This window comes from Bacillus rossius, chromosome 1, assembly GCF_032445375.1.
Source record: "Bacillus rossius redtenbacheri isolate Brsri chromosome 1, Brsri_v3, whole genome shotgun sequence".
Taxonomy (NCBI): Eukaryota; Metazoa; Arthropoda; class Insecta; order Phasmatodea; family Bacillidae; genus Bacillus; species Bacillus rossius.
In genome coordinates, this window is record NC_086330.1 from 330248980 (window position 1) to 330271374 (window position 22395).

General features: G+C 39.9%; 1 protein-coding gene across 1 annotated transcript in view; it reads right to left on the reverse strand.

Annotated features, from left to right (window-relative positions):
• LOC134528076 (ionotropic receptor 25a-like) overlaps positions 1 to 22395 on the reverse strand; it is a 90712-nt gene that overhangs the window by 27300 nt on the left and 41017 nt on the right. Inside the window, exons 9-13 of the mRNA XM_063361316.1 lie at positions 19633 to 19854; positions 12246 to 12345; positions 9325 to 9502; positions 5172 to 5355; positions 2539 to 2660 (exon numbers count right to left, since the gene is read on the reverse strand). Of these exons, the coding sequence (XP_063217386.1) occupies positions 2539 to 2660; positions 5172 to 5355; positions 9325 to 9502; positions 12246 to 12345; positions 19633 to 19854 (806 nt within the window). The remainder of the gene's footprint in view (positions 1 to 2538; positions 2661 to 5171; positions 5356 to 9324; positions 9503 to 12245; positions 12346 to 19632; positions 19855 to 22395) is intronic.

Below are 22395 nucleotides of genomic sequence, written 5' to 3' on the forward strand. Positions count from 1 at the left end.
TATGGCCGAAGATATATTGCATGAGATGCGTCTTAGAACATTGAATGCAGATTTGCAAATGAACGAAGAAATTCACAATGAAGCATTAATTTTAATTGAGGACATGTGCTTGATGCTTACCAACAAAAGATTATTACAATTAGGAATGACAAAGCCGAATCGCCCAATGCACGACGCATTTAATAAAGAGTTGAGACGCGAAACCCAATACGATTGCGAAACATTAAGAAAAACCGTTCAAAGACACGTAACTCTTCTAAATCAGCAGCAAAATATGCCTACAATACATTCATGCAAGTAGTGAACAATGGAACTGGCGGAATGTTTGTCTTAGATGCGCCCAGTGGAACTGGAAAAACATTCTTGATATAATTGATTTTGGCAAAGATTCGATCGCAAAACGGTATTGCACTTTCATTTGCATCATCAGGTATCGCAGCAACGTTGTTGGAAGGCGGTAAAACAGCTCATTAAGCACTCAAATTTCCGTTGAACATGCAAGTTAATGAAACTCCAACTTGCAACCTTTCGAGGAATTCTGCGATGGCCAAAGTGTTGCAGCAAAGCAGATTAATCGTTTGGGATGAATGCACGATGGCACACAAAAACTCTTTGGAGGCATTAGACCGCAAAATGAAAGATTTACGAAACAACCAAAACCGGTTTGGTGAAGCGATGATTCTATTGGCAGGTGATTTTCGACAAACATTGCCAGTAATGCCTCGATCAACGTCAGCCGACGAACTTAATGCATGTTTGAAGTCGTCCATTTTATGGAAATACGTCAAGACACTAAAATTAATTATGAATATGCGAGTCGTATTGCAAAATGACGAATCTGGTGAAGTATTTTCCAAACAATTGCTCGATATTGGTAATGGGAAAATTCCTGTTGACACATCGTCTGGATACATTACATTTCCTGCAAATTTTTGTCACTTTACTGAATCAAAGACTGAACTCATCGAGATGGTTTTCCCAAAGATGGCTGAAAATTACAAAAATCATGTTTGGTTAAGTGAACGTGTTATATTGGCTGCAAAAAACCTTGATGTCAAAGAAATGAATTTTCAAATTCAAAGTAAGATAGCTGGCGAATTGATGACATACAAATCGGTTGATTCCGTTTCTAACAAAGATGATGTCAACTATCCAACGGAATTTTTAAATTCCCTGGAATTGCCCGGATTACCACCTCATAATCTGCAACTAAAAATCGGATCGGTAATCATAATGTTACGAAACATAAACCAGCCACGTCTTTGTAATGGCACCCGGCTTGCGGTGAAGGAATTAATGAACAACGTCATCGAAGCCACAATTTTAAAAGGGAAGTATAAAGGCGAAGACGTTTTGATTCCACGCATCCCTATGATTCCGAACGACATGCCATTCGACTTTAAACGGTTACAATTTCCAGTGCGGCTTGCATTTGCAATGTCAATAAATAAATCGCAAGGGCAGCCGTTAAGTGTTTGTGGCATTAATATTGAAAATACATTTTTTCACATGGCCAACTGTATGTCGCCTGTTCCCGTGTCGGAAAACCATCAGCGTTATTTTTTACGCGCCAGGAAATAAAACTAACAATATTGTGTATCAACAAGCATTACAATAAACATTATGTTATAGAGATAATAAAATTTACAAACATATGCAATATCAAAATATACAACTATAGAAATAATTATTATTAGTATAGTATTTCAGTTTGAATTGAATGACAGGACAACGTCTGTCGGGTCAGCTAGTACTATAATAAAGATATTGTAAATTTATACATAACATGGCTATGGTTATTTTTGCATGTATGAAATACGTTTTTCGAGATAATAATGAGTATTGTTTACGAAAATTGGCGCAAAGTTTTATATTGTATTTGATGTTCTATTCAAGCATGATTTTTTGAACCACAGAAAAGATAATCGAATATTCAATAACTGAAATTTATTTTGTTTTATAATGCTTATTGATGTGTGCTGTTAAATGTTATTAGTGCCCGCCATCATAGTTTATTCCATATTTTTGCTATAGTTATAATTTTTTATATATTTATCCCACTTTTTTGGGAATGTCAAGTTATAAATCATATCTTTCAGACCTTCTATGCCTTGTTTAAACCACGAATTTACTAACAGGCTCTCGTTTTTAAGCACCGCGAGGAAATAACTTATTTTTTCACAAATGTCATGATAATCACACCAGTTCGCAAATGATGGCTTCATGGCAGAGGCATGTCCTATGACATGGCATAGGATTAGGTCAAAGCAAAGTCCTATGCCATGCCTAACCAAAAATATTAGCACGGAAGTTTTAGTACGAGTGGTAACATAATATTTGAAAATTGCAGGATGGAGAGGCCTAATCCCCCTGAAAACTGTAAAAATATTCAGAGTACAGTTTACAAATAACTTTAACAATTGAAGGTATAATACGAAGCCCGGTATTACTGCGAATGTGTAAATTGACGTATATATGTACTTTGACATGGCAATTTTGGTTCCTTTTTTTTTTCAAAATAAATACCGAAGTGCTCACTTGTAAAGGACGTCCTCGGCGTTCTTCATGTTCTTGAAGTACTCGTGCGTGTCGGAGTCCTTGACCACGGTGTAGTTGATCCTCGACTGCTTGGCGAGCTGTTCCAAGGAGGCCACGGGAGACTGCAACGGGAACACACCACGCGACGAATATGACGACGAAGAAAGGTGATACGCAAACAGTTGAATAGCGAAGTTTTAAAAAATACCCGTTTGCATATTACGCAAGTTACGAAAAATAAAAAGTGCGCGTGTAACTCAGTACACGTGATAGAAAAACCTCGACTCGTAGATACATCTTAAGTATTTAAGAATACAAATGGTTTGTATTTATTAGAAATTTTATTAAAATAAAAATAAATTAAACAACATTCACAAAAATTGTTACTCATTTCAAAATATCTACTCAGAATATCAACAATTATTGATCAATCAATAATTATTAATTAACAATAAATGTTACTCACTGTTTAAATACGCCATAAAGAAGAACTGTGCGTGTTGCCGTTTCTTCAAACAATTCTACCATTTGGAACATGCCAAATGTCTGAACTAAATATGAAATTAAAAACAGGTAACGCTATCTATGCGGGAAATGCAGGGACTGTCTCAACAGCGCTCTCTACGCTGCTGGTTGAACAAGGAGGAACGCGAGCGCTTTGGTATAAAACAAAATTTAAGGCATTCACAGCTGACTGTATATGATACCTATATATATTTTATGACGCTCTGACTTGTTCTTTCGTTCATCTATCTCTTTCGGTTCTATTTTTTTTTTTGGTGGGGGGACTGGAGACGAGTCATAGCACGAGGAGAACGGAATCGAGCCCAGCAACGGATATAGCATAATGGTCTCTTTATATCTCTTTGGCCAAGTACCTATTCTTGTCCTTTTCGCGTCAGAAACGTTTAATAATAATGTTTCACGAAAACGTTGCTTATTCGGCATTGAAATTTTACTTTCATCGCGTCCAAAGAAGTTTCACTAAAATGAAAGGAAAAAAAAAACGTAACTCAAGCGTTTACAAAATCAGTCAAAACAAAACAATACAAAACCATACAACAGAAAGTAACATTCTCAATAATTTATTTTCTTAAATTAAATATTCTCGCTGCACGTGATTTTAAATGAATTCATATTATAACTATAGTTGATTGTTGATTGAAATTTATATCAATTTAATAAGTATTTATTTAAAGGTTTATAAAAATTAAAGAGAAATTTTATATTTTAACTCTAACATGAACTAGAACAAGTAATAGTGTGGTACACTGTTTTGAATTAACCATTTGTATGTGGCGCTTGTGGTTAAATTTGTCATTTTTAGTATGTACGTCGTTCTTTCAGGAGAAAAAAAAACACACACATTTTTCAAAACTTAACTTTTAAAATCAGTGGTACTCAACGTGTGCGTCAGGACGCACTGGTGTGCCCAAATATTTCCGCGTGCACCCTGTCGTATTCCAGACAAATATGTATCAGACAATTAAAATTATTATAGTTACTCTGTCACACCATTTAGTTAAGGATATAACACTCTTTTTTGTTAAAACATCATTATTATGTTTTATTCGAAAGAATCTGCAGTTCATTTTCGAACAGCCATTTATTTCTGGACGAGATTGTAGTCACTTTTCACTGTTTATAAAAAAAAAAAAAAAAAAAAAAACTTTAGTAAACTTAAGGTATGTTTTCTTTTAATATTTATAGCAATAATTTTCCCCTGTTATATTTGACTTAATTACTACGGCCCCGGGGTTCCTAGGCACAAAAATAAGAGTTTGGGTGTTGGATATGATACAGGGCCAGTCCCCCTTTTCTTTTATGCAACAGATATTAAGGTGTCCTATCCGTTGCGGTACTGTTGTCCAAATTCCGCGCATGCGCAGAGCTCACAAGGTAGAGCTTTTTTGCTACCTTACTCGAATATCTTGGAATACCGCCCTATATAACATTTCACAAATAATTGTATATGGCACGTCTACAATTTTATGTAGGATTTTAAATGCGTCCCGACTTCAAAAAGTTTGAGAACTCATGGTCTAAAATACTACCAACTTTGAGAATGTTAAAGGAAAGAAGAAAAAACATAATATGAAAGAAACAAGGATCGCAGGATCTTGCTGCCACCGTCTGGAGTTGCTTCCCTTCTGGGTTTCAGCCGCAACGGAAGCTAACATTTCACCGACGTTTCGGTCACTCTGCATCTCCATGGTAGAAGCGGAACATAGAATTATCTGTGAAGCTATCCAAGATGGCCGACGCCTGCAGTTGACCCTAGCGATGGTGGTAGCAAACACTGGAATTAAAATGGTGGCCATGACGTCATACGACATGCTGTTAGAATCTGAGCGAGGGGTGGAGAGGAGGTGTGTTTGGGATGGAGAACGTACCATAATTTCGCCCCGGTATAAATAATACGTACGATAATTTCGTCCCGTATATATATATATATATATATATATATATTTATTTGCTCGTACCGTAATTTCGCCCAGGTGTGTACGATGATTCCGGTACGCGTCCCATAGTTATCGTACGTACAATAAAGTGAGTGCAGAGTGCCGCGCTAACCAAAACATCGGTGACATCTCCGCTCGTGCAACTCCGCGACACGAAAGCAGCGGCGTCACCTTCATGCGCTCGACGGTGAGGAAGGCGGCGAGGTTGGCGGTGAAGGTGGCCAGCATGAGCACCACGAACAGCCAGTAGGCGGCGACCAGCGTCCTGGCGGACAAGGCCTTGGGCGCCTCTCCCCCGCCCTGCGGCGTGAACGACGTCAGCGCGAACCAGAAGCTCTCCTTCAGAGTGAACTCCCTGCGGCAGACACACGCCATCCACCCTCTCTCTCTATCTCTAAACAGGGCCGGTGCAAGGTAAATTGGCGCCCTAGGCGAAAAACCTTAATGCCCTCTCCCCCCCCCCCCCGGGCACTCCAAAAAAATATTTCCTTGCCTCAAAATACATCACGTAAACCTAAGATTTTGTCAACAATCAAATGTAAGCAGGCTTGTGTTTTTTTATACTTTTTACTTATTACAAATCATAAACAAGTCACCGTAAACTTTAAATAATTACTTATATCAATATAAACATTCCAAACTGTTACAAAAATCCATTTTCATCTAGTTTCAATAATCGTTATATCAGCTGTTATGTGTCGTGCTGCGCCGCCCCCAGCTACTTGGCGCCCTATGCGGTTGCCTAGTTCGCCTGTATGGACGCGCCGGCCCTGTCTCTAAATACATACATACACACACAGAGGGTGACCCCTCGTTCAGAGTCAGGCCGAAAACTGTTAACAGGCCAGTAAATTACTGTTCCGAACCAAACAAACCAAAATTCAATAAATGCCATAGTTTTCGAGTTATAGGTTTTTTTTTTTTTTAAGTTTTTAATCGCCTCCCTGCACCAATTTATTAGATGCTGTGACAAAAAAAACGCTACACGCAATCATTAATAATCCTACTATTGAAAAATTCAAAATAAAATAAAACCTTTTATACTTGTAGGTAAAAAATATATATATTTGGAAGACTTATAGGGCAAACAAATATAACTAGGTAAATTGGACTAGTAATACTGTAAGTAAAAGAACTTTGTCAACTTAGCAAGTTATTTTAAAATATGGCTAGTTAAAGCAAATAACTTGTTAAGTTAATATTTTATTTTTCAGTGTGATTAGTCTAAGTTACGTAAGTCGTGCAAAGATTATTTTTCCCCGAAAAGTTCAGCGTGTTTGATTTTATTTTGAATTGTTATCAATAGTGGGTTGTTTTTTTTTATGATTGGTGCAAAAATGTGCAGTCGAAATGTCTAATAATTTGATGCAGGGTGAGAAATTGAAATTTATTTAAAAAATATTACATAGCTAGAGACCGAAAAAAACACGGATTCCTTTCGCGATAGGCTGAAATTCAAATGAGTCTTCCACTATGCTTATTCTGCTATTGGCTCGCAGTCTATCTATAGGATTCTGGGCCAATGAAGGCCTATCTACCAAAAAAGCATCGAACCATAGGTTACTCAGTAGAGACGCCTTACAAGTCATTAGCAAAAAAAACATGTGCATATTCTTGAGAAACGCAGATGATAAATGCCCGGGTGAAAATCCGAACCCAGTAATACTGCTAACGCTATATTGCAGTGATACAGTTTTTCTCACGTATACTTACCAATTTTCAAATACATGTAAATTTACACGAATATTTCTGTTCCATTTACAAAAAAATTCTTGGTAGGCACCAGGGGTTTGTTTCATGAATTTTCGTCGCTCTGAACGAGAATTTTGTGTATGAAATAAATAAAATAATTTAACAAAATTTATGTTGCTTTATTTTATGACTTGAATTCGATGAACGACTTACTTTACGGTCGGCGGCAACGCCAGAAAATTTGCGACACCAAACTGCTACAAACTCGGCCCATCGTTCACAATCACCGGTTCAGCTGACTCCATATCAACATCAGAATCATCAAAGAACATATCCACGTCCGAATTTCGAGCCTCGTTTGGGGGCTCGTTTTATCCCACTGGCTCATTTCTCTCGGCTACGTTTTGCCTCATTCGATACCTACGACACTTCTCTACATTTTTAATTGCCTCTTCTCGGGCGATTTCGCTTTTTTTCTTTCTTTTCTCCAGCGTAACCGGTTTTTGCTTAGGCATTTTGCGATGAATGGCTGCAAAACCAAATTAGTCCCGCGACGGAGATCTACGAGGGGTGCTGCGACGAGAGTTGCGCCAGAGGTGCGGCTCAGCGAGGCGTGCGGTGTGTAAGAACCGAGTGACTGGGGAATTAACATTTTTAAGTGTAATTTATTATTGGGCATTTTTAGAAGATTATTTGTTAGTGATCTAAATATTGGCAATCAATAAAACTGTTGTACGATAACATGGTTTTCGTTCAGATTTTGTTTATTTATTATTGTGAAATGAAATGTTGAATGTTAAGATATTAGTATGGAAATGTAAGAGTTAATTTTATATTGTTAATTATATTTCTACGAGATCCAGCCACGAACAATCTAAACTCTTATTTATATTACATCAACAATAGACATTACGGCGTTTACGTCACATAAGTTTGGACTGAATTTATTTTAAATTATTTTATGTTATTTTGTTATTTAACTGTCATTTATTGTAAGTTTATTAATTAATATTACTTACCTGTATCTTGCTGCTTACTAGTGTACGAAGGCCGCCGGATATGGTCTTACAGCAGCCAATCAGCAACCAGATTTTAAGTTAACAATAAGACTTTTGTTCAACAGGGAGGAAGTATTAGAATATAGAAAAATAAATGTCGGAGGCTTACATCGTAAGCCCGACGCCGCCGTGTAAAAATTTTGATATTATATAAAATATTTATTAAGTGTTGTGATAATATATTGTGCATCAGAATCTACACTATACCAAGGCGTGCCGTGAGTAAATGTGGCGAGAAGTGACTATGTTGTACGTAATTATTTCAATATTTCGATGGAAGCCTAAGCCATAGCCATTAAAGCCACGCTTCTCTTAGTAATGCCACTTACCAATTTAGTAACTTCGTGGTAACTTTGCTTTGCATTACTAGCTGTGCTATATATCGAAGATAATTGTAATTAAATCAGTTATAGTATTTTTAAATTAACATTTCGAGGACATCGTAAGTTGAAATAATATACCAGAGGTCTGTTTGTCAAGTAATCATCGTGAACCCTGAACTAACTAGCCGTGGTACATTATAATAATTAATTGTGATACAACTGCATAAAGCTAAATTAAGAAATATTTAAAGCTGAGTTAATCTTTTCTGGACCTATTTTAATTCTGAACGAACTTAAATAACTTTTTTAATGATCTATCGCACCGTATCTCCTGTCAATTTGATCCAGTTACACATCACCAGGTCTGTCTTAATCACACTAAATAACAATCATATATTTTTTATTTTAATTTTTGTCAATCTAAAGCAAACTACATCAACGCCTGTGTTCTTGTGTATACATTAGTTCTTAAGTCATTGCAAGCGTATATGCATGTGTAAGAATAGTGTTATCATTATATTAAATGTGTTTTGTGTCCTGTGCCCGAAACCATCAGATCTTATTACTACAGTATATATATTTTTTTTCCCCCAACCTTTTCCGCACCATTAACATATTTTATTATATTCTCAAATTATCTCAGTTTTATTTGTATTTATTAGCAATTTATGTCAGCTGTATCAATCTTCTGGATGGTATCCACTGGTGGTACTGATACGATTACAGCACTACACTATAAGTAAATCTGTACTGACAGAACAGAAGAAAAACGGCGCCCAACTATAATTATAATAACAATATATCTAAATACAAAAAATTATCAATCAGTACATAGAGAAATTTGTTTACCACAACGTGGAGTTGTAACGAAGTATCACACCAGTAGTAACATTTCCAGTAATAGTACACTGTGTAGTAAAATCTTTAATTGGGCTATCCATTTACGAACCAAGTAGTTTTTCCCATGACGATTTTAATTTAATTTTTTAATGATCGTAACAAATATTTTACGTGTTTTAAGCGGTGTCGAGTCCTCAGCCGAAGTGACCCTTAACCCGAGATTAAAGACATTCATATTCCTGTCGGAAATTCATGCTAGAAAACAAATGACAGTGTGTTACGTATGCTCTGTATGTGAATCTGTATGTCATTAAGGGTATGTGTTTCTGGATGAATAAATGTCTAACACATTGCACACCTCTGTTTTCCATTTCATCCCTTGTGCCCCTCGCGTTAGACACGAGAGGTTACCTGCATGGGTAGGGGTACATGGCCTTGTTGTTCTGCGCGCTGTAGGGCGAGTACTTGTCCAGGAACCAGATCATGACCCCGGTGACTGTCAGAGCGCCCACGATGCTCAGCCACACCTCCAGCCTCAGCACCGTCATGAACTTGAACAAGGACGTCTTCCGGACCGGCTTCCTTATCACTGCAATCAGGACAACAATCAGCAGCGAATCACCAATGAAGATCGCAGCAGGGACGTCGGAACAGGGGGGGCAGCAGGGGCGAGTCGCCCCCGTGCTTTTATGCATGGGGGGGCGAGAGTAGCATTTCGCCCCCCTCCTGGTGATCACATTGATTAGAAAATCAAATTTATGATTGTCAATATACTGTAAAATGATTGAAAATTCCTAGATGGTATTTTATTTAAATTGTACTACACCTACTGTCGGAGTAGTATTTAATACATACTACGTCATCAAATCCTTGGAATGGCATATTTAATATTTTGGGTTCGGTAACTCATTAAATAGCACAATTTTGCATCTAAAATTCCAAAAATTTTCCGAGGGAGGGCTTCCGGACCCCCCGCTCTAGGACTGAGGTAAGTGTAATACAACTTTTCGCCCTCTCCCCCCCCCCCCCCCCCCAAACTCATGAAAACGTTCTGACGTCCCTGGATCGCAGGCTTTCGCGGCCTTCTTCTGGAGTTGTTTGATTTCTGCGTGTTGCATCATCCGACTCCTAGTTGCAGTTTCTGTCCCTTAAAGTTTGTGCCGAGATTAGTTCTTGTCATACGGCCACATTGACTGTGTGTGCTAAAGTAATGTTGTTGATTTCCCTTCTCCTCCCCGCTCCCACCTTCTAGAAACAAATTTGTTTATTGTACGTGTACTTTAATGCACACGGTGATTGATCGATATAAATGTGCTCAAAGTTGTCTTATAACTTAAATGTACTCTTTTTGTAAATACTCAGTGATAAACCGATGATATTATAAAACTTTGTTGATAACTTTATTTAGTTGTACCAATATGTAATTACGTGATAAATTCAATACAGCATAAGCTCATCCTAATCACAACAAGGCATTTTTTCCAGTACCTAACCAAATTTTTTTGAAAATTTTAGTTAATTTATCAAATTGTTTGAAACTTAGTGATATATGCCTTGAAAAATCACAGTACCATTTATACATTTGTATGCCCATCTTTTCACCCTCAACCAGTTTAAGGGCAACCTACCTTATATTGAAATTAATTTGTAGAATATATAATTTTTATCTCTTGGATTCATTCAGCATTGTTAGGACATTTTCAGCAACCAGCGGTTCAAATTTGTCTAAACACAGAATATATTGAAATGTTTAACATTTCTAATCATCACAAAATGAGGCAAGACTTAAAAGTGCAAGCAAACTGCATATTAAGTGCTAATCCATAAAACAATAAAATAAATCTGCGCTTTGTGTGAACGTCTGATCGACAGTTAATGACCCTGATGATGGCGACTGCAACATTGACCGAAACGTCGGTGATATATTTTCGTCTCTGACGCGGCCACAACGCGGAAGCCAAGCAACTCAAGAGCGAATCACGTTCAATGAATTATTCTTGCAATGGTGAATATTAATTTAAAACTAGGAATGGGCCCATCGAAACCTCAAATGCCAAGTCCTCAGTATGTGAAAGATTTGGTATTCGAGGAAAAAGATTCAAAGGAAAACATTAGAGGATATAAAGTAAATTAAAAAGATTTTCAACACTGATAACCCGTTAAGTTTACGAGGTTAACCTTTTTCTCCATACATATCATGTTAATATTCCCCTGTAATTATATTAATACAATTACAATATGTATTGATTTTGGAAACTTAATTTGTAAAACATCCATTTTAAGGGTAGAATGTTTCAACAACCTAATTATATATATATTTAATTTATTGAACAATATTTTCTTTTTGACCTTAACTCTTTGGGATTCGAATTTGAGATTCGGATTCCAGAAAATTGGGATCTGACATATGACTATTAAAAAATTGCGTAGACATGCCAAATAAACCATTAATGATATTCACTGTATGTCATAGAGAAACTGGAAGAATGGACATTAAATATGAATACACGAACACACCGAAACATAATCCTAAATCAGCCGATGTCAAATGTGTGAATGCATAGACAACACAGAGAATTTCGTGAAAGGATTTTCGGAAACATTTATCTCAGCGCAGGTGAACACAGTAGGCTTCCTACGACAAAACAGTTGCGACGTTTCGGGAACTAACATCTGTTACCGTCATCAGGCACTAACAGACTGATAGTAGACACTGGAAAATCTGATGTGCCTAATGACGGGAACTGATGTCAGTTACCGAAACGTCGCAACTGCTTTGACGTAGGAAGCCTCCTGTGTTTGTCTGTTCTGTGGTTATGTTGCCAATTTTATCTGTTTTGTATCACAATTTGGGTTCGTTGGTTAATAGCTGTGTTGTCCAAGGTTGTTGTTTGTCTGTATTTTCTGTTCTTGTTACAAATGATTCGTTATTGTTATCCCACTGTATTCGTCTGGGCCGTAATTTTTTTTCCTGCTTATTAATTCCAAGGGATTTTCTGTGTGTCTGTGAATTCACATCCACCGGAATTCAGCCTGTTTTTCGGTTAATTTGTATATTCATATATTTTTTTACATTATTGTGGTTTCTCTGTGACATACAATGAAAATCAGCAAAAACGTATGTCCATAAAACCTTTTTAAAATCACTAGCGATCAACTATACCATCAAATACAAATTCGAATGAATGTTCCGTGAGCTGTGGAAGTGTTAAATTATTCATTTTAAGTTTGGGGACAACAAAATGAAACATTTTTGAGCACCAGGACTATAATACTGTGGAGACTGTACTGCGAAGAAAAACGCTAGCCAATCACGAGACAAAACCACTCGCCTATGGAGATGCCGGATTGGTCGAAGTACGGCGCCACGAAGTCGATGACTTCCTCTCTTTCCGACGTCATGGTCAACGGTGCAATTATTATGTCCGTCTCCTAAAACAAAGAGAGAGGTTATTTTACTCAAACAAGTTAACAATAACAAACTATGGCAACCACCAATCGAGTTTCCTGAGATATACATACACATGGGGAAAAGTTTTTCTGTACTTTTACAAAATATTCCTTTGGAAACCAATAAACAGTTTATAATACTACAAGAAATATATTCTAACTTTGTACAAAACATGGCTTTATTTTTATTTTTTCATATATGAACTACTTTTTTCGAGATAATACTAAGTAGGGCTTACGAAAATTGGCGCATAATTCTATATATTAATTGATGATTCATTCAAGAATAATTTTTCAAACCATGAAAATGATTACAGAATAATAAAATTTTGACTTTATTTTGGTGTATAGTGTTTATTAAGTTGTCAGTTAATACTATAAACATATTCAGGGAACGGTTTACAAATAACTTTTATTATTTGAGGTACTGGGACCACACAGAGAATAAATGGCCGGTCATAAATCCAAACCCAGTATTAATTAAAATAATATTTTGTATTTTTTCATTTAAATGTACAAATAATTGTAATTTTACATGTATATTGGTTTCATTTACAAAAAATAAAATGTAATGGACTGTGAGTTTGTCATTGTACAAATAATTGTAATTTTACATGTATATTGGTTTCATTTACAAAAAATAAAATGTAATGGACTGTGAGTTTGTCATTTTTAGTTCGTCTTGCTGATTCACAACAGCCAAGAATGGAACAGGAAGAACAGGAAAGAAACGTGAAGTAACGCCACGGCTACAGAACAATACAAGAGCGGCTTGATTAGCATTCACAACCAAACGTTGTTTTGATCATGGATGTAAGAATCACTTAATTGTTTATTGTTTACGATTCTTCCTATTGAGTTCTTTTCAAGACATTTTAAACAAACTTCTATTATCAGCCTTTACACAGCTACGGTTTGTTCTGCTAACCAACAACAAGAGTGGCTCTCCAACTGTAGATTTTACACACATGTCAAAGTCGTAATAATTTGTTATTAATAGATTTATTTATTTTTGGTTAATGTACATGATACAGTAGCCACGAGTAATTAATATATATATGATAAAAATGTTTACCAAATTAATGAAGGAAAAACGAAATTAAATTACAGTAAAACCTAATTTATGCGACCCTCTTTGATCGCATCAGATTTTTAGACATTTAATTTAATGGTCACGTAAATATTCTTTTTTTATGTGTTTCAATGTAAAGTTCATGCACAGATGGTAGAATTGGGGTAATAAATTGCTTGTTGTTGTGATTAATAGAGCGCACCAAACCATGGCGCACTTGGGGCGTCAGCCAGACACCGCTCCGGGTGAAATATTAATGATAAAGCGTTTGCGTGATCGTGTTTCATTCAAACGATACACATGTTTGAAACAGAAGAAAGTAGACCAATTCTTTGGTAAGAAATGACATGAAAAGTTATTTTTAATATATTTTTTAAATATCTTGTACATAATATAGTGCTATATACTATTTATATTTGCTACAAAACGTATTTCTTTTTAACGCAAGAAATAGTAAGTATGCTTATTTAAGGATTTTGTTCTGCTTATTACCCGCATTATCACGATTTTCGATTTTCCTGATTGGTTATCTTTGGTCCCAGTTAGTCCGAATGGACAAGGTTTAACTGAACTTTTTTTTTTTAAATTTTCAAAATTGATTTCATTGACTGATTCATGAGGCATTTTCTGCACTGGCGAGCCAGAAGCGACCACCTTATTGGCCGCACTATAGCCCGTCCCACTCTTAGATTGCAGTACACGGCTTATGGCGCGCGCTGTTGCCAAATCTCTAACACATTACGAATTTCAGGAGATCAGTGTCTTTGTAATTTGGATCGAACAAGAAGCATTTTAAGAAATAATATCGTAATCTATAATATTTTATACTATTACACATATAAATTTGTAATAATGCCACTTTTATGTAAATTTCAAATAAAAACTACCTATTGTAGACGAAAATTTCTTATAGTTTTCTTTTCTGTTCTAAAAATCCCATATATATATAATTATATATATTTATCACATTTTCATGGGCCCGATAAATGCCGTATTTTTGGACAAGTCATGTCCAAAATGATAAATAAAATACGGTAATGGAAATTCTCGGTCGAGTAATTTATGGGAAAAATCCGAACAATTGGTTCGAAATGGGGAAGATTTTTTGAAAAACAGAAAAATCGCAACAACTCCCATAATATGAATAATGTCGAATCCGTTTTAACGTATGATAACTCGGATTACCTAATGCCGAAAAATGTTTTCTAAATACATTTTTGATACGACCAGCCATAACTGCATGGGTTCGAAAAAAATTTTCACCGGACAAAAAACGTAACTGCCTTAGTAGACACCTTATCAAATCTGTTTAAATTGTTTGTAATAATATCATAATTATTTTCCAAAACTTTGTCTAAAACAATGTTTGATAAGATGCTTGGTGTTGAGCAGGATAGAAAAATAATTCAAAATTTTGTACCATGATCGCTATTGAATTCCTTCGTATTTCTTTCATACATTTTACATATTATGTTCAAGAACCGATTATAATATTTTTTGTTGACTAAGGAAGCCATGTATTTGAAATTGCTTGTAGGACAGAACCCCACTTATCTAAACACACGACCCTGTTTCCTCTTACGACGGCAGCGCGCGCTCTTGTACTGATAAGACACATCTTTAACAGCTATTTCCACGGAAACTGTAGAAGCAATTGAGATGGGGCTGCTTTTAAAAACTAATTTAATTCATTGTGAACATTTTTCTCGCTTTCGTCCCCCATCTATCTTTAATAGAAATTTTTTTTTCCGCGGGTCAACTTTTTCATGTGTCAGTTTGTGAGAAAATGCATTTCAATATATTAAAAAAATTATTTAAGTGAAACCTGTACAGTTTTTGTCTTAACATTTGTTCGGTGGCGTCCTAAGGCATTAATTTACTAATAAAAAAAATCTGAATGAAATACACAAATAGGTTTTCTTTTTTTGATGTGAAACATATCGGAATACTTCAAAACTGTTCGCAGCGAATAAGTTATGTTTTTTAATTTTTTCGGACACTTAAAATATTGTTAATTATTTAAAATAAGCATTGCCTGATGCGTATTTTGATTCTATACAATATTAAAAAAGCTTGGTCCGAAAATTAAAATTTTAAATTTCGTTTGATATTTGGCAACAACGCACGAAGAAACAAGGACAATGCTAACGGCAATCGGCGTGTGTTAGAGAGAGAGAGAGAATGCGCCCATTTACTTCCACACTGCAATCTAAGAGTGGGATGCTCTTATAGAAGCTGGCGGGAGTCGGACAGAAAAAAGTAAGCTCTTTGAATGATTCTCGCTATGGAGAAGATTGCTTTAAAACACTGCGATATGTTAGACACACGCGCTAGCTAGTTTTCACTGTATTTCATATAGATTACCTGAACAACGGGCGAACAAAAGATGAACACTCAAACACAAATATACATACACAGGAAACCAAGCCAATATCAAGTGCTGTCATATGTTAAAAGCGTTGTCTGATGACTGGGATTGATCTAAGTTCTCGAAACGTCTCAACTGCTGTCTCTTGAGAACTTTCTTTATTCGTCTGTGCTTTCGTCATTATTTAGCAGAATATTTGTTTAATATCGAGGTGTTTACCACCACCTCATAATTCTGATTACATAGTAAGTTCTTTCATTTTTGCTAAATATTAAGACACATATTTTCTGATTAATTTTTGTTGTTGCCATTTTTACTTTAACTTACAAATTATTGTTCTATTTTTGTTGGGTTTTGCTTCATTTCATTAGTTGCTAGTGCCTATATTCATTTGATACTTTCATTTTCTAAAGGTACTATCTTAACAGCTATTTATTATTATTATTATGTTGTATTGCATTGATTTAATAGTTTTTGCTTTTGTAACCTTGGTTTTGGCATCACTGCTTAATGATGCTTGTCAGCGAGGCTTAGGACACTCTTGCTCTGTGAACTTGGTGTATGCACCGGGCGAGCGCCGCGTGGGGGCGGTGCCTCGAGGCAGGAGCAAGCTCGCCATTGGTCAGCTGTGAGCGAGGTTGCGCGCGTGGCTTACCGCTGCGTGCGAGAGCTGCTTGTGTGGACCATCTGCCAGGCAGATGTCGCTGGGAATCTGTGTGTTCCATTCGGTCCAGTTTTCGAGCTCTACCCCGTCCCGTAGCTGCGAGACGCAAGCCTGACATTGCGGCGACAGTGCTTCAAGACTTGTGAATTTCGTGTCCAGCTAGGGCAGCAACTAACTTTACTTATCTGCAGTTTTCAGAATTTACTTACAACTTTTGAAAGTCCGAAAGTCACTAGTGATTGCAGCTATGTTCTACATACGTCCCACTGGACTCATAGATTATATTTTCTGAAATAAACTTTTCTGCGCATCTACAAGAATTGTTCAGATTTTGCGAATGTTCATAAGAAAACGTGAAACTGTTTGCTTTCAAGTTAAAGCTGCCCAGTGAACAGACTTTGATAAACTTTTAAACTGGCAATCAATTTACTGAAATATCAGCCTCTTGCAGGTCACTGCAAGTTTGAAGCAATATACATTTTTTTGTCTGCTGAGGATTTTCGCGGGTATTTACAGAGTTTATTTACCACCATTTGTGTCGCAGACGTTTAAATAAAGAGCAAGTCGATGTGCTGACGTTCAGGGTGTTTGCGTGTTTACGTGACGTGTTTAGAAATCACACTTTACGCACGCAATTGTTTAGTTTGACGTCCACACGTTTTCAGTTTGCTTCGCGAACTTACTGCGTAATAAGTGAAACACAGCCAGGCCCACAAGTGCTGAAGATTTAGCCATTATTTCACAAACTGATAAAATATATTTAGTCTTGCAGTATATTTCTCCGTTTTGTTTTGACTGGATTCACGTAATTTTTTTTGGAGACTCTAAGATAAATTTTTGTCATTTACTTTTAGCGTTTGGCATTACTTTGATGAATCAGTTAACACAACAAGGATTTTCTGTATTAGTTTGCTTTAAGTCGAGCCTACTTTTACGTTCAGCTAGCATGTGAAGTTGACACTCGTTTTTACATTACGTATGACCTACCATATGTATTTTTCGGAGTGTTAGTAATTAGATTTTCTACTTACCGTTTTGTAAAACCCTTCATATGAATGCCTATTTAGTTTTAAATTTTCACACATGCTACATTTTTTTATATTATTGTGCGCAACTAACTTACTTGGCCACTTATGGTTCATGCATTCTGCTTTTGTCATGGTTTAAGCTCTTGTATATGATACTTTGGAATTTTTTTGATCAGACTATAATTTTTACCCGGCCAATAAGGCTTTGATTTCTACTACCCTTGTGTTTGAAAACTAGGTACTGCTGTATTGTCGTTTTTAATCATCGAATGGTTCCTTGATTGGTCGCTGTGTTGTCCAAAGTTATTGCTTGTATGTATTTACTGTTCTTGTCGCAAATGTCTAGTTACTGTCAGTTCGTATGTGCTGTGATAATGTTCTGACTTTTATTACTTCCATGGAATTCTCTGTACTGTCTATGCTTTTGACATTTGAAATCAGATGATTTTGGCTTGGTTTTCTTTGTGTGTGTTTGTGTATTCATCTTTTGTTTGTCCGTTCTTCAGGTTTTCTCTGTGAAGCACAGTGAAAACTAGCAATGGCGTATGTCAGACCAAATGTTATAAATTTGACAGAGTTGGCTATTTCAAATGCCTGGTAACGAGGCTTAGTACGTGCGGCTCTCAGCCTAGCTTTATGTTCCCGTGGCATTGTTAATGCGACTCAACACATCGTTTTGCTCGAAGGTTTGTCTCCAGTTGTGCATGGTTGTATTGCAGGTTGCAGATAACCAGGCGATCTTAGAAGGAATTTTGGAAGATAATCACAGCTGTCTTTTGGCTACGCGCTTGAGGTACCTCATGACTGGGTTGCCCGAGTCTTTGGCTCAGATTCTTCAATGAAAGCTGTGAGCCAATTATTTAACGGACAAATTAAACGTCACGATGACATAGAGATAGTAAAATGATATACGAGTAAGGAGATTTGATGTAATGAATGCGTGCGAGGAACGAGAGAACGTCAAAAATAAAAACACGTGAACGAGTCTTTCACTAATCGCAAGGTTTGTGTAGCATCTAATCTTGGTAACAAATTTTACAAATACATTTATAATAAAAGACTTGGACAATAAATTTAACGTAAATTCTTTAAAAAATGCCAAGCGTGATAAATACATTCGCATATTGTTTTCAATTACATTTCTTGACCCGAATCACACGTAGTTTCCGCACCCGCCATTATAATTCGCAGCAGAAACATGCTATGTGGACTGTCGAATCATTCCATTTGCAGACAAAAAATTTTAAAATATATAAATAAATGGCTCCGATCAAAGCTAAAAAATTAATAAAATAATAAATCTCTGCTTTAGCCCGATTTTCTAAAAACTAACTTTATTTTACAATACTGTCCATCTTGTTAAAATTCACTAAACAGTTGATACTATAAAGTTTTCCTTCGGCTTTGTGAACTTTGGTTCGCAGCATCTGCGACAGATGGACGCACCACGGTTACACATTTACGTTCTTATCTTTGAAAAATTTGTGCAATGGGAGTGCATGACTTGATGTAAGCTTTTGGACATACGCAATTGCTAAGCACATGTATGTCTGTAGAAGAAAAATACAAAAACCCAAAAGACAAAAATCAAGTCGCACCTGTGTTTTCGTACCATGTGCGTCTCTACCTGAGGACGGGAGCAGATAACAGTTCCCGAAACGTCACTTGTTTCTGTTTTGGAAAACTATTGTGTTTGTTTCGTCTTTTCGATTTGTCGTGTTTTTGTCTCGTTTTAACTGTTGTGCTGGATTTTTTGGGTTATATTTTTTTGAGCTTTCATCATTTGTGTTTATTTTTCGTTCTGTTAGTCCATTTTTTCTTTGTTTTTCTTTGTTTGTTGACCATATTCCTGTTATGGAATATTATGTGGTGTTTATATCCTGTTGACAACAGTATTTTTTTTTTGCTTGATTTGTGTTTTTGTCTTTTGGGTTTTTTTTTGTAGTTTTCTTCTACAGACATACATGTGCTCAGCAATGGCGTATGTCCAAAAGCTTACATCAAGTCACATTTACGTTCTTTGTAACTTGCGTCACATTTAAGAAATCACTCCTACCAAATGCCGTATACCGAGAGCTCTGGATAGTTTTATTTATCAACTGGTATTATATGTTGTAGTTTGGAGGGTGGTGCTCACCCCGGTGGCCAGGTCGCCGACCATGCCCGTCCAGGAGCCGTCGGCGCGGCGGTTGCCGAAGCTGCCGTCCTTGGGCGGCACGATCTCGTAGTCGAACTGCAGGTTGTCGGCCAGGTCGCGCAGCAGCTCCACGCAGTAGCCGTCCCACAGCGGGTGTCCCTTCTCGTCCAGCAGCGGCTCGCCCGTCGCCTCGTCGCGCAGCACGTACGACCACGGGATGCTCTGCGGTTCGGAGGGCGACCAGTGTTACTGTCCGCCCGCCGGCTCTTTGTCTACCTGCTCGCCCTGGTGTACTGTCCGTCCGCCGGCTGTTTGTCCGCCTGCTCGCCCTGGTGTACTGTCCGCCCGCCGGCTCTTTGTCCGCCTGCTCGCCCTGGTGTACTGTCCGCCCGCCGGCTCTTTATCCGCCTGCTCGCCCTGGTGTACTGTCCGCCCGCCCGCCGGCTCTTTGTCCGCCTGCTCGCCCTGGTGTACTGTCCGCCCGCCGGCTCTTTGTCTACCTGCTCGCCCTGGTGTACTGTCCGCCCGCCCGCCGGCTCTTTGTTCGCCTGCTCGCCCTGGTGTACTGTCCGCCCGCCGGCTCTTTGTCCGCCTGCTCGCCCTGGTGTACTGTCCGCCCGCCGGCTCTTTATCCACCTGCTCGCCCTGGTGTACTGTCCGCCCGCCGGCTCTTTGTCCGCCTGCTCGCCCTGGTGTACTGTCCGCCCGCCGGCTGTTTGTCCGCCTGCTCGCCCTGGTGTACTGTCCGCCCGCCGGCACTTTGTCCGCCTGCTCGCCCTGGTGTACTGTCCGCCCGCCGGCTCTTTGTCCGCCTGCTCGCCCTGGTGTACTGTCCGCCCGCCGGCTCTTTGTCCGCCTGCTCGCCCTGGTGTACTGTCCGCCCGCCGGCTCTTTGTCTACCTGCTCGCCCTGGTGTACTGTCCGCCCGCCGGCTCTTTGTCCGCCTGCTCGCCCTGGTGTACTGTCCGCCCGCCGGCTCTTTGTCCGTATCCTCGCCCTGGTGTACTGCCCGCCCGCCGGCTCTTTGTCCGCCTGCTCGCCCTGGTGTACTGTCCGCCCGCCGGCTCTTTATCCGCCTGCTCGCCCTGGTGTACTGTCCGCCCGCCGGCTCTTAGTCCGCCTGCTCGCCCTGGTGTACTGTCCATCCGCCGGCTCTTTATCTGCCTGCTCGCCCTGGTGTACTGTCCGCCCGCCGGCTCTTTATCCGCCTGCTATACCTGGTGTACTGTCCGCCCGCCGGCTCTTTATCCGCCTGCTATACCTGGTGTACTGTCCGCCCGCCGGCTCTTTGTCCGCCTGCTCGCCCTGGTGTACTGTCCGCCCGCCGGCTCTTTGTCCGCCTGCTCGCCCTGGTGTACTGTCCGCCCGCCGGCTCTTAGTCCGCCTGCTCGCCCTGGTGTACTGTCCACCCGCCGGCTCTTTATCTGCCTGCTCGCCCTGGTGTACTGTCCGCCCGCCGGCTCTTTGTCCGCTTGCTCGCCCTGGTGTACTGTCCGCCCGCCGGCTCTTTATCCGCCTGCTATACCTGGTGTACTGTCCGCCCGCCGGCTCTTTATCCGCCTGCTCGCCCTGGTGTACTGTCCGCCCGCCGGCTCTTTGTCTGCCTGCTATACCTGGTGTACTGTCCGCCCGCCGGCTCTTTGTCTGCCTGTTCGCCCTGGTGTACTGTCCGCCCGCCGGCTCTTTATCCGCCTGCTATACCTGGTGTACTGTCCGCCCGCCGGCTCTTTGACTACATGCTCGCCCTGGTGTACTGTCCGCCCGCCGGCTCTTTGTCCGCCTGCTCGCCCTGGTGTACTGTCCGCCCGCCGGCTCTTTGTCCGCCTGCTCGCCCTGGTGTACTGTCCGCCCGCCGGCTCTTTATCCGCCTGCTCGCCCTGGTGTAATGTCCACCCGCCGGCTCTTTATCTGCCTGCTCGCCCTGGTGTACTGACCGCCCGCCGGCTCTTGGACTGCATGCTCGCCCTGGTGTACTGTCCGCCCGCCGGCTCTTTATCCGCCTGCTATACCTGGTGTACTGTCCGCCCGCCGGCTCTTTATACGCCTGCTCGCCCTGGTGTACTGTCCGCCCGCCGGCTCTTTGTCCGCTTGCTCGCCCTGGTGTACTGTCCGCCCGCCGGCTCTTTATCCGCCTGCTCGCCCTGGTGCACTGTCCGCCCGCCGGCTCTTTGTCTGCCTGCTCGCCCTGGTGTACTGTCCGCCCGCCGGCTCTTTATCCACCTGCTATCCCTGATGTACTGTTCGCCCGCCGGCTCTTTAACCACCTGCTATCCTTGATGTACTGTTCGCCCGCCAGCTGTTTAACCACCTGCTATCCATGGTGTACTGTCCGCCCGCCGGCTCTTTATCCACCTGCTATCCCTGATGTACTGTCCGCCCGCCGGCTCTTTATACGCCTGCTCGCCCTGGTGTACTGTCCGCCCGCCGGCTCTTTGTCCGCCTGCTCGCCCTGGTGTACTGTCCGCCCGCCGGCTGTTTGTCCGCCTGCTCGCCCTGGTGTACTGTCCGTCCGCCGGCTCTTTATCTGCCTGCTCGCCCTGGTGTACTGTTCGCCCGCCGGCTCTTTATCTGCCTGCTCGCCCTGGTGTACTGTCCGCCCGCCGGCTCTTTGTCTGCCTGCTCGCCCTGGTGTACTGTTCTTCGATCAGCTTTCCGTCCACCTCCTCAGAATCCTCAGCCCTGCTCGGCATATTGTACTGACTGTCCAACAGCATGTTGACCATTGCTTGCCTGTTGTTTTGTCCTCCTATCAGCTTTACATCT